Source organism: Electrophorus electricus, chromosome 25 (genome assembly GCF_013358815.1).
Source record: "Electrophorus electricus isolate fEleEle1 chromosome 25, fEleEle1.pri, whole genome shotgun sequence".
NCBI classification, from domain to species: Eukaryota; Metazoa; Chordata; class Actinopteri; order Gymnotiformes; family Gymnotidae; genus Electrophorus; species Electrophorus electricus.
In genome coordinates this window covers 847,653-866,537 of record NC_049559.1, presented here as the reverse complement: position 1 = coordinate 866,537, position 18,885 = coordinate 847,653, and the positions used below count along the sequence as shown (strand labels likewise).

The 18,885-nt window shown below is 48.1% G+C and overlaps 1 protein-coding gene across 7 annotated transcripts; it reads right to left on the bottom strand.

Annotated features, from left to right (window-relative positions):
* Positions 1–4,645: 4,645 nt before the first annotated feature.
* Positions 4,646–18,697, bottom strand: ttf2 (transcription termination factor, RNA polymerase II). Of its 7 annotated transcripts, XM_035522990.1 has the most exons (23): positions 18,605–18,697; positions 18,340–18,442; positions 18,115–18,201; positions 17,716–17,788; positions 16,744–17,586; positions 16,481–16,601; positions 16,255–16,386; positions 16,004–16,161; positions 15,765–15,846; positions 15,467–15,574; positions 15,162–15,312; positions 14,927–15,008; positions 14,467–14,651; positions 14,198–14,351; positions 13,911–14,002; positions 13,755–13,834; positions 13,491–13,612; positions 12,723–12,893; positions 12,333–12,385; positions 6,030–6,183; positions 5,818–5,900; positions 5,517–5,591; positions 4,646–5,069 (listed from the first exon to the last, which is right to left on the bottom strand). In XM_035522990.1, the coding sequence occupies exons 1-23, from the start codon at positions 18,630–18,632 to the stop codon at positions 4,925–4,927; spliced, it is 3,282 nt and encodes a 1,093-aa protein (XP_035378883.1). In that variant the 5' UTR covers positions 18,633–18,697; the 3' UTR covers positions 4,646–4,924. The 7 variants fall into 7 exon arrangements, 6 of the variants coding, with proteins under 6 accessions (XP_035378883.1, XP_035378880.1, XP_035378882.1 ...); XM_035522987.1 differs by having other exon boundaries at positions 16,004–16,386; XM_035522989.1 differs by having other exon boundaries at positions 6,030–6,196; positions 12,352–12,385; positions 16,004–16,386.
* Positions 18,698–18,885: the final 188 nt, after the last annotated feature.

The following is an 18,885-nucleotide window of genomic DNA, read 5'->3' as shown; positions in this document are numbered from 1 at the left end:
AGATTCATACATACATACATATATATATACAGATACATAGTTACAGATACATACATACATGCACAGATACATAGGTACAGATAGATAGATAGATAGATAGATAGATACATACATACATACATAGATAAATAGTTACAGATAGATCGATAGATACATACATACACAGATACATAGTTACAGATAGATAGATAGATAGATAGATAGATAGATAGATAGATAGATACATAGATACATACATACATACACAGATACATAGTTACAGATAGATAGATAGATAGATAGATAGATAGATACATACATACATACATAGATAGATACATACATGCACAGATACATACAAACATACATACATACATACATACACAAAGAAAGACAAAGAAGAATTTTAGGTCTACCTTTGATATTGAAGAAATCAAGAATTGTCCTAACTATCCAATATGAGTAAAAGGCACGCAATCGTTATTTTGCAGTGTCGGTTTGCGCTCTGGCCGTAATGTCAACACCGCGTGCAGTTGGACCTTTCTAAAATAACTTGTTCTATGACGTCACACACAGGCATTGTGATGTCACACACACCACTGTGTCGGTGTAGCGTGATTAAAATATGCTACTCACAGGACTGTTACGGATCTTTTGCTTACACATACATACACAGATACATAGTTATAGATAGATATATACATACATCGATACATACATACATACATACAGATAGATAGAGACATACGTACATACATACAGATGGATACATACATACGTAGATAGATAGATACATACATACATACACACAGATAGATACATACATACGTACATACATACACAGATATATAGTTACAGATACATACATACATACACAGATAGATACACATACATAGATAAATACATATATACATACACAGATACATAGTTACAGATACATACATACATACACAGATACATAGATACATACATACATACATAGTTACAGATAGATACATACATACATACACAGATACATAGATACATACATACAGATACACAGATACATACATACATACATAGATACAGATAGATACATACAAACATACATGTGTACATAGATACATACATACATACATACATACATACATACATATATATATACAGGTACATAGTTACAGATACATACATGCACAGATACATACAAACATACATACATACATAGATACACAAAGAAAGACAAAGAAGAATTTTAGGTCTACCTTTGATATTGAAGAAATCAAGAATTGTCCTAACTATCCAATATGAGTAAAAGGCACGCAATCGTTATTTTCTAGTGTCGGTTTGCGCTCTGACCGTAATGTCAACACCGCGTGCAGTTGGACCTTTCTAAAATAACTTGTTCTATGACGTCACACACAGGCATTGTGACGTCACACACACCACTGTGTCGGTGTAGCGTGATTAAAATATGCTACTCACAGGACTGTTACGGATCTTTTGCTTACACATACATACACAGATACATAGTTATAGATAGATATATACATACATCGATACATACATACATACATACAGATAGATAGATAGATACATACATACACACAGATAGATACATACATACGTACATACATACACAGATATATAGTTACAGATACATACATACATACACAGATAGATACACATACATAGATAAATACATATATACATACACAGATACATAGTTACAGATAGATACATACATACATACACAGATACATAGATACATACATAGATACATAGATACATACATACATACATACATACATACATACATATATACAGATACATAGTTACAGATACATACATACACAGATACATACAAACATACATACGTACATAGATACACATAGAAAGACATAAAGAAGAATTTTAGGTCTACCTTTGATATCGAAGAAATCAAGAATTGTCTTAACTATCCAATATGAGGAAAAGGCACGCAATCGTTGTTTTGCAGTGTCGGTTTGCGCTCTGACCGTAATGTCAACACCGCGTGCAGTCCGACCTTTCTAAAATAACTTGTTCTATGACGTCACACACAGGCATTGTGACGTCACACACACCACTGTGTCGTTGTAGCGTGATTAAAATATGCTACTCACAGGACTGTTACGGATTTTTTGCTTACACATACATACAGATACATAGTTATAGATAGATATATACATACACAGATACATAGATACATACATAAATAAATACAGATAGATACATACATACATACAGATAGATAGATACATACGTACATACAAACAGATGGATACATACATACGTAGATAGATACATACAAACATACATACACAAAGATAGATAGATACATACATACACAGATAGATACATACATAGATACATACATACAGATAGATACATACATACAGATAGATAGATACATACGTACATACATACAGATGAATACATACATACACACAGATAGATAGATACATACATACACAGATACATACATACATACAGATTCATTCATACATACATACATACACAGATACATAGTTACAGATAGATACATACATACACAGATAGATACACACATACATAGATACATACATATATACATACACAGATACATAGTTACAGATGGGTACACACATACATACACAGACACAGTTATAGATACATACATACATACATACACAGATACATACATACATATATGTGTACATAGATACATACATACATACATACATACATATATACAGATACATAGTTACAGATACATACATACACAGATACATACAAACATACATACGTACATAGATACACATAGAAAGACATAAAGAAGAATTTTAGGTCTACCTTTGATATCGAAGAAATCAAGAATTGTCCTAACTATCCAATATGAGGAAAAGGCACGCAATCGTTATTTTGCAGTGTCGGTTTGCGCTCTGACCGTAATGTCAACACCACGTGCAGTCGGACCTTTCTAAAATAACTTGTTCTATGACGTCACACACAGGCATTGTGACGTCACACACACCACTGTGTCGGTGTAGCGTGATTAAAATATGCTACTCACAGGACTGTTACGGATTTTTTGCTTACACATACATACACAGATACATAGTTATAGATAGATATATACATGCACCGATACATACATACATACATACAGATAAGATAGATACATACGTACATACATACAGATGGATACATACATACGTAGATAGATAGATAGATAGATAGATAGATAGATAGATAGATAGATAGATAGATAGATAGATAGATAGATAGATACATACAGATTCATACGTACATACATACACAGATAGATACACACATACATAGATACATACATATATACATACACAGATACATAGTTACAGATAGGTACACACATACATACACAGACACAGTTATAGATACATACATACATACATACACACAGATAGATACATACAAACATACATGTGTACATAGATACATACATACATACATACATACATACATATATACAGATACATAGTTACAGATACATACATACACAGATACATACAAACATACATACGTACATAGATACACATAGAAAGACATAAAGAAGAATTTTAGGTCTACCTTTGATATTGAAGAAATCAAGAATTGTCCTAACTATCCAATATGAGGAAAAGGCACGCAATCGTTATTTTGCAGTGTCGGTTTGCGCTCTGACCGTAATGTCAACACCGCGTGCAGTCGGACCTTTCTAAAATAACTTGTTCTATGACGTCACACACACAGGCATTGTGACGTCACACACACACCACTGTGTCGCTGTAGCGTCATTAAAATATGCTACTCACAGGACTGTTACGGATCTTTTGCTTTGACTAGCTAGGTTAGCTAGCTAGCTAACTATTCCACGAAACTGAGTACACAAAGGCTATGGTAAAAACCTGTGGTAAAAAGACCAAAACCTGAAGTAAATTGTTAACTGGAGATGGTAAATGTCTTTAATGCGTCAAACTGTATTACCGAAAGATAAACTTGTAGCTATATCAGCCAGTATGACCAGAACTAGCTAGCTAGCTAGGGTAACTATTTAGCTTGCTAGCCAGCTGGTTTTTGGGGATCGTTTAATGGGAGCGAGTCTGCACGCTAATTAGCTGCTAAATTAATGTTAGACTAGTCACAATATATTGTGAGAGACACGTTACCCCCAGATATTCAGATATGCTCAAAATGCCCCCATATATCGAGATAATAAATTAAAATATTGCACACACTAGTTGTGTTAGGATGCGTCAGAGGCTGTTGGTGAGACACTTTTTGTTATAACACCCACCACTGCTGTCTATTGTCAGATAGATACATACATACAAGAGGAAGCGTTTAAGTATCTCGGGCTCTTGCTCATGAGTGATGGGACGACGGATCAGATCGACCATAGGTTAGGTGAAGTGGCTGCAATAATGTGGTTCCTGTACTGTAGTGATGAACAGGGAGCTATTAAATGAAGTATGTAATTAAAAACCCGTTATTCTATTACATCAACAGCGTACTACCACGGTGTTCTCTACCGTTTAGACTTTTTTTTTTTTTTGCATTGCATTGACTTCTATTAATTTTATATTAAAATTTGTGTTGCTTATGAAAATGTAGTCGATTGTCCATTGTTTTTATTTCAAAATTCAAATAAAAGATTAGCATAAAGCTTGTGTACATGTTCAAAATGTTTAATCATTTTATAATGGGCATAAACAGGCTTAAACAGGTTTTAGCAGTTCAACTCTCATTCAGTGTTCTTGCAGACATGCCGCAGTAGATGATACAGGAGAACGTCGGTCACACACAGTCCTCCAAAACTGTGATCTCATTGGCTCCGATGTATAACGTTCTGAACTGAGAAGCCACCTGTGCAGGACGCAAGTCAGTAAACCGATGGCCAGACCTGAGGGTGGTCACCCGTGATGCACACAAACACACACACACACACACACTACACGCCGAAGATGACCCTGAGATCAGCCAGAGACAGCTTGGTGAAGGAGGACCCAGTTCCAGACAGGACCTTTTGGGCCAGTTCCTTCTTCTTCTCTTGCAGAGAGGAAATCTTGTCCTCCACTGTACCCTCACATGTAAACCTACAGAAGGAAGATATGCAGGATTACTAAAACACACAGAGTGCCAACAACAATCTGAAACAGGCTGGGACTTATAAATCCATCACAGACAACTGTTCCTTGGCAGACTCCTGCCGATGTGTACAGTAGCAAGAAGGTACATTTACATTTATGGCATTTAGCTGATGCCTTTATCCAAAGCGACTTACAATTATGAGTACAACTTGAGTAATTGAGGGTTAAGGGTCTTACTCAGGGTCCCCACAGTGGCAAGTTGGCAGTGGTGGGGCTTGAACTGGCAATTTTCTGATTACTAGTCAAGTACCTTAAAAAACTGAACTACCACTGCCCCAAACATTGGCAATAATTCAACAAGATTTTTTTTTTAAATCAGTGTGGAAACAAGAGTACATTCTACTGTTAGATCTTTACTCTTCCCTAAATACCCTGCAGTAGTTCCAGCCTCACTTGTGAATGGTGACATCACGATGCTGACCCACTCTGTAGATTCGGTCGCAGGCTTGGTCCTCCAGAGCTGGATTCCTGGAAATGCACGTTATGCTTGAGCATGTCCATCAACGAACACGGCGGAAAGCAGTTTCATATTAAAGCCTATTGCTGGAGTAACACCATCCGAGAAACCAGCATGTGACCCACTGCACGGATACCATGCGATATTTCTCTCACCTGACCTAATTTGTGGACAAGTGTGTTAGTCAAATGTTTTATGCCTCTTTATTAACGTGACATGAACTGCATGTGGGCTTACCAGTGCATGTCTATGAGGAAGAGATGGTTCCCACCAGTCAGGTTAATCCCCACTCCTCCAGCACACAGTGACACCAGCATCACCTGCAACACACACTCTCAGAGCTACTTCTCATGATCACAGTAAACCACAGTCCTCATGACTAAGGCACAATGCCTCTCCGAAATGACACTGTTGCTGTCGTCTTCTGTCTCTAGCGATGGACGTCCTACCTGTGGCCCTTTAGGGTTAGTGTTGAAGTCCTCCACCAGGTCCATGCGGCGTTTAGGGTTCACTGTGCCGTCTATGACACCAAAGTGAAGCCCCATCTTCTTCAGGTGGACAGCCACGATGTGTAGCATACTGGTCCACTGGGACACAATCACACTGACAACACACACTACAGTGAGCGTCTCACACACACACACACACACACACACACACTACAGTGAGCGTCTCACACACACACACACACACACACACTACAGTGAACGTCTCACACACACACACTACAGTGAACGTCTCACACACACACACTACAGTGAACGTCGCACACACACACACTACAGTGAGCGTCACACACAGTCAGCGCCTCACACACACACTACAGTCAGCGCCTCACACACACACTACAGTCAGCGCCTCACACACACACTACAGTCAGCGCCTCACACACACACTACAGTCAGCCTCTCACACATACACACACACACTACAGTCAGCGCCTCACACACACACACTACAGTCAGCGCCTCACACACACACACTACAGTCAGCGCCTCACACACACACACTACAGTCAGCGCCTCACACACACACACTAGTCAGCGCCTCACACACACACACTACAGTGAGCGTCTCACGCACACACTACAGTGAGCGTCTCACACACACACTAGTCAGCGCCTCACGCACACACTACAGTCAGCGCCTCACGCACACACTACAGTCAGCGCCACACGCACACACTACAGTCAGCGCCACACGCACACACTACAGTCAGCGCCACACACACACACTACAGTCAGCGCCTCACACACACACACTAGTCAGCGCCTCACACACACTACAGTCAGCGTCACACACACACTACAGTGAGCGTCACACACACACACACTACAGTGAGCGTCACACAAACAGTCAGCGCCTCACACACACACACAGTTAGCGCCTCACACACTACAGTCAGCGCCTCACACACACACACTACAGTCAGCGTCTCTCTCACACACACTACAGTCAGCGTCTCTCACACACAAACTACAGTCAGCGCCTCATACACACACTACAGTCAGCGCCTCACACACACACTACAGTCAGCGCCTCACACACACACTACAGTCAGCGCCTCACACACACACACACACTACAGTCAGCGCCTCACACACACACACACTACAGTCAGCGCCTCCCACACACACACTACAGTGAGCGTCACACACACACACACACTACAGTGAGCGTCACACAAACAGTCAGCGCCTCACACACACACAGTTAGCGCCTCACACACACACACTACAGTCAGCGTCTCTCTCACACACACTACAGTCAGCGCCTCACACACACACACACACACACACACTACAGTGAGCGTCTCACACACACACACACACACACACACACACACTACAGTGAACGTCTCACACACACACACTACAGTGAACGTCTCACACACACACACTACAGTGAGCGTCACACACAGTCAGCGCCTCACACACACTACAATCAGCGCCTCACACACACACTACAGTCAGCGCCTCACACACACACTACAGTCAGCGCCTCACACACACACTACAGTCAGCGCCTCACACACACACTACAGTCAGCGCCTCACACACACACTAGTCAGCCTCTCACACATACACACACACACTACAGTCAGCGCCTCACACACACACACTACAGTCAGCGCCTCACACACACACACTACAGTCAGCGCCTCACACACACACACTAGTCAGCGCCTCACACACACACACTACAGTGAGCGTCTCACGCACACACTACAGTGAGCGTCTCACACACACACTAGTCAGCGCCTCACGCACACACTACAGTCAGCGCCTCACGCACACACTACAGTGAGCGTCTCACGCACACACTAGTCAGCGTCTCTCACACACACTAGTCAGCCTCTCACACATACACACACACACTACAGTCAGCGCCTCACACACACACACTACAGTCAGCGCCTCACACACACACACTACAGTCAGCGCCTCACACACACACACTAGTCAGCGCCTCACACACACACACGACAGTGAGCGTCACACACAGTCAGCGCCTCACACACACTACAATCAGCGCCTCACACACACTAGTCAGCGCCTCACACACACACTACAGTCAGCGCCTCACACACACACTACAGTCAGCGCCTCACACACACACTACAGTCAGCGCCTCACACACACTACAGTCAGCGCCTCACACACACACTAGTCAGCCTCTCACACATACACACACACACTACAGTCAGCGCCTCACACACACACACTACAGTCAGCGCCTCACACACACACACTACAGTCAGCGCCTCACACACACACACTAGTCAGCGCCTCACACACACACACTACAGTGAGCGTCTCACGCACACTACAGTGAGCGTCTCACGCACACACTAGTCAGCGCCTCACGCACACACTACAGTCAGCGCCTCACGCACACACTACAGTGAGCGTCTCACGCACACACTAGTCAGCGTCTCTCACACACAAACTACAGTCAGCGCCTCACATACACACACTACAGTCAGCGCCTCACACACACACTACAGTCAGCGCCTCACACACACACTACAGTCAGCGCCTCACACACACACACACTACAGTCAGCGCCACACACACACACTACAGTCAGCGCCTCACACACACACACACACTACAGTCAGCGCCTCACACACACACACACTACAGTCAGCACCTCACACACACACGCTACAGTCAGCACCTCACACACACACGCTACAGTCAGCGCCTCACACACACACGCTACAGTCAGCGCCTCACACACACACGCTACAGTCAGCGCCTCACACACACACACTAAAGTCAGCGCCTCACACACACACACACTACAGTCAGCGCCTCACACACACACACTACAGTCAGCGCCTCACACACACACACTACAGTCAGCGCCTCACACACACACACTACAGTCAGCGCCTCACACACACACTAGTCAGCGCCTCGCACACACTAGTCAGCGCCTCACACACTAGTGAGCGTCTCACATACACATACACGACAGTCAGCGCCACACACACACTACAGTCAGCACCACAAACACTAGTCAGCGCCTCACACACACACGCTACAGTCAGCGGCTCACACACGCTAGTCAGCGCCTCACACACGCTACAGTCAGCGGCTCACACGCTACAGTCAGCGCCTCACACACGCTACAGTCAGCGCCTCACACACGCTACAGTCAGCGCCTCACGCTACAGTCAGCGTCACACACACACACTACAGTCAGCGTCTCACACACACTACAGTCAGCGTCTCAAACACTACAGTCAGCGTCTCACACACACACTACAGTGAGCGTCACACACACACACACACACACCCTACAGTCAGCGCCTCACACACACACCCTACAGTCAGCGCCTCACACACACACCCTACAGTCAGCGCCTCACACACACACACACACACTACAGTCAGCGCCTCACACACACACACACACTACAGTCAGCGCCTCACACACACACACTACAGTCAGCGCCTCACACACACACTACAGTCAGCGCCTCACACACACACTACAGTCATCGCCTCGCACACACTAGTCAGCGCCTCACACACCAGTGAGCGTCTCACATACACGACAGTCAGCACCACACACACACACTACAGTCAGCACCTCACACACTAGTCAGCGCCTCACACACACACTACAGTCAGCGCCTCACACACGCTACAGTCAGCGCCTCACACACACGCTAGTCAGCGTCTTACACACACGCTAGTCAGCGTCTCACACACACACTACAGTCAGCGTCTCACACACACACTACAGTCAGCGTCTCACACACACACTACAGTCAGCGTCTCACACACTACAGTCAGCGTCTCACACACTACAGTCAGCATCTCACACTACAGTCAGCATCTCACACACACACACACTACAGTCAGCGCCTCGCACACACTAGTGAGCGTCTCACACACTAGTGAGCGTCACACACACTACAGTGAGCGTCTCACACTACAGTGAGCATCACACACACACTACAGTGAGCGTCTCACACTACAGTGAGCATCACACACACACACACACACTACAGTGAGCGCCTCACACACACACACTACAGTGATCGCCTCACACACACACTACAGTGAGCGCCTCACACACACACTACAGTGAGCGCCTCACACACACACACACTACAGTGAACGCCTCACACACACACACTACAGTGAGCGCCTCACACACACGCTAGTCAGCGCCTCACACACACGCTAGTCAGCGCCTCACACACACGCTAGTCAGCGCCTCACACACGCTAGTCAGCGCCTCGCACACACACACTACAGTCAGCGCCTCGCACACTAGTGAGCGTCTCACACGCTACAGTCAGCGCCTCACACACACACGCTACAGTCAGCGCCTCACACACACACGCTAGTCAGCGCCTCACACACACACACTACAGTCAGCGTCTCACACACACACACTACAGTCAGCGTCTCACACACACACACTACAGTCAGCGTCTCACACACTACAGTCAGCGTCTCACACACTACAGTCAGCGTCTCACACACACACTACAGTCAGCGCCTCACACACACACTACAGTCAGCGCCTCACACACACACTACAGTCAGCGCCTCACACACACACTACAGTCAGCGTCTCACACACTACAGTGAGCGTCACACACACACACTACAGTGAGCGTCACACACACACTACAGTGAGCGTCACACACACTACAGTGAGCGTCACACACACTACAGTGAGCGTCACACACACACTACAGTGAGCGTCACACACACTACAGTGAGCGTCACACACACACTACAGTGAGCGTCACACACACACACACACACTACACTGAGCGTCACACACACACACACACACACACACACACTACAGTCAGCGCCTCACACACACACACTACAGTCAGCGCCTCACACACACACACACTACAGTCAGCGCCTCACACACACACACACTACAGTCAGCGCCTCACACACACACACTACAGTCAGCGCCTCACACACACACACTACAGTCAGCGCCTCACACACACACTACAGTCAGCGCCTCACACACACACACTACAGTCAGCGCCTCACACACACACACTACAGTCAGCGCCTCACACACACACTACAGTCAGCGCCTCACACACACAGACTACAGTCAACGCCACACACACACACTACAGTTAGCATCACACACACACACACACACACACACTACAGTCAGCGCCTCGCACACACTAGTGAGCGTCTCACACACTACAGTGAGCATCACACACACACACTACAGTGAGCGTCTCACACACACACTACAGTGAGCGTCTCACACACACACTACAGTGAGCGTCACACACACACTACAGTGAGCGTCACACACACACGCTACAGTGAGCGTCACACACACGCTACAGTGAGCGCCTCACACACACACACGCTACAGTCAGCGGCTCACACACGCTACAGTCAGCGTCACACACGCTACAGTCAGCGTCTCACACACACACGCTACAGTCAGCGTCTCACACACGCTACAGTCAGCGTCTCACACACACACGCTACAGTCAGCGCCTCACACACACACGCTACAGTCAGCGCCTCACACACGCTACAGTCAGCGGCACACACACACACACCGGCTACAGTCAGCGGCACACACACACACACCGGCTACAGTCAGCGGCACACACACACACACCGGCTACAGTCAGCGGCACACACACACACACCCCGACTACAGTCAGCGGCACACACACACACACACTACAGTCAGCGCCTCACACACACACACCCCGGCTACAGTCAGCGCCTCACACACCCCGACTACAGTCAGCGCCTCACACACCCCGACTACAGTCAGCGCCTCACACACCCCGACTACAGTCAGCGCCTCACACACCCCGACTACAGTCAGCGCCTCACACACCCCGACTACAGTCAGCGCCTCTCACACCCCGACTACAGTCAGCGCCTCTCACACCCCGACTACAGTCAGCGCCTCACACACCCCGACTACAGTCAGCGCCTCACACACACTACAGTCAGCGCCTCACACACACTACAGTCAGCGCCTCACACACACTACAGTCAGCGCCTCACACACACTACAGTCAGCGCCTCACACACACTACAGTCAGCGCCTCACACACACACACACAGCAAGTTTAACACGTCAAAACAAAGGGCAGTGGACAGTTAATCATCCCTACTGGAGGGTAAAAGAACACGTCACACACGTGCAGTTTAAAGGGAAACTCGCTTTTGTTTGCCGTTTCCTCCTTCAGAGAAGAGAGAGAAAATGTGTACCTCTTCTGGCTTTTCTTACGAATCTCCTGCATCTCAATAAGTATTGCTGAAATCTAAACCAAAAAAGATGTACAGTGCAAATTAATTGGCAATAAAAAACTATGTACAATGACTTTTGGTTTAAACCAAACTAGGAAAAAGATAACAGCATAACGGGTTAACAGCCAATGATCTTCACAGTGTTCATGTAACATCAGCCACTGTCTGCTGAATGCAGACAACTTGTAACTGTCTTCAGTCTCTACTACTGGGTCAGTGCGTCGGACGTCCTGTTCAGCACAGCAGTGGGTCATGTACAGGTTGTGATTCATTACAATATCAGTAAGACATCACTTTGTGTAGCCTCGGTGGCAGAGTGTGTGAAAACAGGAGAAGGAAAATCTTGTTGACCTTGGTGCTCTGCCGGCTCTCCTCAAAGAGATCGGCGCGGAAGACGTTCCCGTTGAGGGAGACCGTGGCCTTGGTGTCAGAGTCAGCGGTATCCGACAGAGAGAGGGCACATAACTGCTCCTCCAGAGACAGGGCTACCCCATCACCCTGCAGCTCCGACGGGTCCAGCGTCTGGCATGGACACACACACACGAATACACGCAGCACGTATGTGTGTGTATATAAGTGTGTGTATGTATATATGCGTGTGTGTGTGTGATGCTGGATTCAGACTGCACCAATTCAGTCTATTCCCCAAACCTAACCATCCTTCATGTTCTGTTCACGTGCACTGAACCTGGCAGCTTGCTACGTTCACGTTAACTGCTAGCCCACCTCAGGTTCTGGGAGGACGGTCCTGTGCCACCCTGTGCTCTCCATGACATGGCAGGTCCACACACGTGCTTTCGTTTCTTTTACTTTTCCACACGCTAAAATGTCGTCACCAAACACAGTGCTTCGGTAACCGTGACTGACAATGTTTTGACGCTATTCCTCATGCAAGGACTTTAACGATGATCGGTCGGTGTCAAAGTTGCCAGTCTCCCAACCAAGACACGGCAGGAAGTTATGTCACTCTGACCACCTGATCTGAGAGAGGGACCAGCACGAAAGACACAAATCTAATGGAGTCTGAACCCTGCATGTGTGTCAGTGTGTGTGTGAGAGAGAGAGCGAGCAACAGAAAGAGACAAAGAGAAAGACACAGCGAGAGAGGGAGAGACCGACCTTCTTGAGCAGGGACAGGTGGCAGCAACATTGTCTAAGTCGCAGCAGCAGAGACAGAATGTGGATAGTGCTGGAGGCCCCTGGCCGAGCCCCCTGCTGCTCTATGCCAAACTCACGCGCTACTGAAATACACACAGCAGCAATAAACACACAGCCAGGGGACATACTCCAAACAGCAAGGAAAGAAACCGAGCATTCCTCACTCGCTCACTCCTGGGACACCACAGACACGCACAGCCGATGTTCTGGACGCACGTTCCTTACCCTTCTCAAAGGGGTTGCTCCCGTCTCCTACTGGCCTGTCTGTCCCCTCCTGTCTCCGCAGGTAGTTCTGAAGCGTAGACCTGTGAGGAGTCAGCGCAGTTAACCTCAGTCTTACACATCTCACAACGAGCCCTCCAGAACTGTGAGACGGTATACCTGGACTGGGCAAACAGCACGTCATAGACAGACTGCTCGTCCTCGGACAGCTTCACCCTGTGCACTCTGCAGAGTCTCCCAGGCAGGGACACCTAGCAGAGAACACCATGAGAACATCACATCAGCTACATGTGCAGTCCGCATCAAGGCCAGCGTTGAGGCTTGCATGAGTCACATCTGTCCAGACCTGAGCTTTGTGATACAAGGGTTGTGTGCTTGTGTGTGTCATATGTAACAGAGGTTTGTGTGTGTGTTGTGAACATGTACTGGCAGGTGTGTGTGCGTACCAGAGGTTTGCCTGTAGAGTCCTGCTGGTCTTTGGTTCTGCGTAGCAGGAGAGACCTGGTGAGAATGTTCAGTCTCTCTGCACCTCTCTTAGAACCGTTGTCTACCTGAGCCTTCCACAGCTTATATTCATCAAACGGAGAGCACCTCAGAAACCTGTCTCACACACGCACACACACACACACACACACACTTCCTTCATGCATCCCTGCATTAATAACAAAATCTAAACTAAAACAAGCAGCAGTGTTGGGGGTGCCGTGGGACCCACTTCAGCAGTGAGTACATATCCAGCAGGTTGTTCTGGATTGGAGTCCCAGTGACGGCCCAGCGTGCCCGGGCCCGTAACTTGCACACGGCCATAGACGTCTGCACCTTCGGGTTCTTGATGTTATGGGCCTCGTCCAGAACCACGCGGGCCCAGACCACGCGCAGGAGAGGGGACAGCTCGCCTGCCTGGCAGGTGGAGAGAGGCGGTTAGTACTCTGCAAAACCCTAACGTAACACGCACACCGTTTCCAAACGAATCCGCTGTAAACACAGTGGAGAATAAAATCTGTTTTTGTTTGTGGTGGATCTGCTCGGGTCACACCAGTGGCAGCGTTCCGAGATCACAGAGAACCGGCCGGTTTACACCTACGCAGGATGGGTTTAACGAAGACATTAAGGACTTGAGCAGAGACGTGCTCGTTAAGGAAGAGGACGTCCCACAAGCTGCTGGGATGGCTGACCTTTCCAGCATCCTCCTTCTCCACAGGGACCTCCTTAGAAACCAGACTGTAGGTGGTGACGACCACATCGTGCTCCGCCAGTCTGGGGGGAGGTTGTGGAGATTGTAGAAAATGTGAAGAGATGAACCAGCAGTTAATAAGGATGTGAAAATGGCCCAGGGTGCCAACAGTACTGTGTCTGACTCTGTGTGTGTGTGTGTGTGTGTGTGTGTGTGTGTGTGTGTGTGTGTCTTACACGCTCGTGCTCCTCTGACGGTTGGGTCCGTGGTACAGATACACACTCAGTCTGTTGCCCTTCACATGTTTCTCGATCTCCTTCTTCCAGTGATGCACCAGAGACGCCGGACAGATGATCAGAGTTCCACGTGATGCCACTGTGGGTGAGTCTAAGGACAAGCACGCGTATAACATCTACACTAACACACAACCAGCATGTGTCAGTACGTTCACACACTTAACTGGGTGTAAACACACACACACCCCCACCCACTCACTCACATACACACATCCGCTACAACTCCATGCAGAATGTTTGGTTACCAGTTTTGGAGATCCATCCCTCCAGCTCTGGGTTCTTCTCGCCTTTCTTCTTCTGGTCCAGAATTAGAGCGATCATTGTGAGGGTCTTCCCCAAACCCATGTCGTCCGCTGAAACAGACACACACAGCTGAAGTCTGTGAAAGACACAACATCAGTGCTTCTAGTACCTCAACACGGCCACAATACTGACCACACACACACACACACACACACACACACACACACACACACACACACAGTGGTTCACCTTCCACCTTAACTCACTTCCCTGAATGCTAATTAAGAGAGACACCGTTACCCAGCATGCCCCCACAGGGTTTCTGTGTCTCTCTCCACAGGAGCCAGGCCAGCGCGCTCCTCTGATGGGGCAACAACTGCACCTAAAGGGGTAAATAGGAGAGTGACATCACACGAAACAGTCCCAGCATTCTAAGCCATGGCTTTAAGTCAACCTCAACCAGTTAGTCCTTAACCAGTTAGTCCTCATCCTTTAATCCTCACTCCGTTATTCCTGATTAAGTTTAGCGTGCATCAGACCTTCAGTCCTCTGGGGTCGGCGGCCTCCGTGTCGGGGGAAGGGCATGATTCCAGGGATTGGTGGAGGTGGTCAATGGCTTCGGTGGTGGCGTTGCGCACGGCCAGAAGCCTGTCCTCCGTCATCCTGCCGCCGTAGAAAGCCTGGATCTGGGACATCGCTGCCACAGCACACGGGACGGAAACAAACAAATTGTTTACTCCAGAAAAGCAGCTGTATGGCCCTTCCTGAGAGGGGGATGGGGAGGGGTTACCTGAGGATGTGTGGGAGGAGCCCTGGCTGAGAGGCAGACCTGCTGGGGTGGTGGCGCACCCTGCTGGGCTAAAAGGGTTGGTCTCCTTGGGTGTGGGTCTCCGCCAGGTGTCTCTGTCTGCGTCCCTGGACTCTAAAATCAGACCGTTCCACGACGCCCAGTCATGTGTGTAAAAATGCCACCATGGAGACATGTGTGAGAGTGAGAGTGAGAGTGAGCTGGTCACCAGTGAGCTGATCGGGCGTCAGACTCAGAGACTCCAGAGCTTCTTCCAGCTGCTTCACTTGAGACTTCAGCCTCTCGCCCTTATCAGGCAGAACGGACACGTTCACCGCTGAGAGTGTGGCCTGGACACACACACACACACACACACACACACACACAGTGAGGAGGCAAATATGTAGCAAGGAGCTGCTGATGACTGTAGAACATCACGCCTGCATCACCGTGACCGTCAGGACGGATGCAGGTCAGGAACGAGGGCCAAACCTTCTTCTGTTTCAGCTGTGTTGAAAGCTGGTTGTGCAGAGCTCTGGGGTCTTCCTCCTGACCTTTGACCTGCGAGGCAGCGTGGAAGCCTGGATAAGAGGTGAGGGTTGTCTGCACGAGTGCGGCCGGAGAGGTCAGCTGGGGCGCGGGCTGCACGGAGACCAGCTGAACATCATCATCACCATCATCATCATCATCATCATCTTCATCACCATCACTACCACTCCAGTCTCCAAACAGAGCTTGTGCAGTGTTCTTCTCCTGTCTCTCGCTCCACTCTGTTCTGTGGGCAGTCTTAGAAGCTGAAACATCTACGACAGGCCTGGCGCTGCCTGATTTACCGCTCTGTGGACCCGGACGCTGCTCAGCGTTAGTGTGAGCTGTGTTCTCCCCCAGGGCCTCCGGGTTCTTAGGAGCAGCTGACTTGGTTTCCTTCCTCTCCTCCTTGTCCTGGCCTCTGGGTTTCTCCGATTTACTCCCATTCTCAGTTCCCTTCTCCTTCCAGCTCTGCTCCTCACCAGATGCTCGTGCCTTAATCTTCATCCCAGGAGGAAGTTTCTTGCTTCTCCATGACTCTGAAGGTTCTGAAGCGGTTTCCTCCCTATTGAGGCCATGCCCACTTTCCCAGTCGCCAGCCGCTCCCGGCGTTCCCGCTTTTGTTCCGTGTGCGTCCTCTCTGCGTTTCTCATGGCTTTTCAGCGTCTCTCCTCTCGCCGAGTCCTCCAGTTTTCTCCACTCAGAGGTTTTGTCCATCTTACTGGGAGCTTTGAACGGATTTCTAACTGGGGGCATGTTGGACACCTGGTCCTTCTTGTCCAATAAAGGTCTCTTCTCAGCGTCTTTCTGTAAAAGACAAGAGACAAATGACACACAACCGCCCTTTACACAAGGCACAGACCTTCACAGACTGATCAACTGTCCAATGGGATTTTGTCGTTACACCTGTCACCTGCTAAACGCCACTAAGTTTACCTCCGTTGTCCATGGAACACTGCCACACCACTTTTCTCCTGCCTGTTTCCCGGTTACGCAGCGAAACAGCAACCTGGAATTGTCAGAATTAATTGTGTATTTAAAAAAAGACAAGAAACAAGAAACACTTCCCCAGAACTGGGACAGATCTTGTCAGGGAAGTGGGTTATAGCAGTATGCTCTCATTACTGGGAAACCGCTGTGCCTGTCACAAGCATAGTCGTTACTATCAGGGCACACTTCCATAAAAGCGTTTAGAGCCATTATACGGAGCCTGTGGTGTCCTGCTACAACCTTAACATGATGTCAGCACTTTATGGAAGAGAAAACGTGTCATGCGCATTGCACCCTTATATTTTTTGACATAACCTCTTATAAAAGACTTTAAAAATGTGTTACCTGTGATTATTATGTGTCTCACTGAGAAGTAAAGCTTGAAGTTCAACCAGGGCATCTTCATGGTGGAGACAGTGTGATGGTGGGACCCTGAGATGATGTGAAACGTTAGATGAGCACGGACTGCGCATGCCAGGTGTGATGTACTGCAGCGCCGCGCCGCAGAACACGCAGACGTTTAGTTTAACGGAACCATGTGTGTAAGCGGCGCAGATGTGCGGCACTCACTCAGCTGCTGGCGCAAACCCGCACGATGCCGCAGTGCAGACGTAGAAGCTTCTGCCTTTGTTCGGGCCTTCCTTCACTCCCGTCTTCAGCAGGCAGACGGTGCCTAAATAAAGAACATCACGTCAGCTGCTCCAGGACCTGCGTTTGCGCGCTTTCCTGGACACCGATCACTTTCGCTTTTAACGGCTACCGGGCTCACTCACGAGCTCACGCGTCACTCCCGTCGTCCATTCACCGGCTTTACGGCTCGCGGCGGGGGACCTACCATGTCGCTCGCAGAGAACCTTCTCCATCGCGCACGTCTCCGGGTCCGCACACACGCTCCTCCGCTCGGAGTCTGGACCTCAGCAGCGTCGCGGTCCTGATGACGTTGGTTTGCGGTTAGCCAATGGCGACGAGGCGCTGCGGGGTGACGCTGCGCTTCTGCTCCGCGGCCAGCAGGGGGCAGACGCGCTCCCCGTAGACCGAGAGGAAAAACTACACGTTATGCATGCAAGGAAACGTGTTAAGAAAACGGACACAGTTTTGCTCTGTGTGAGTAAGTCT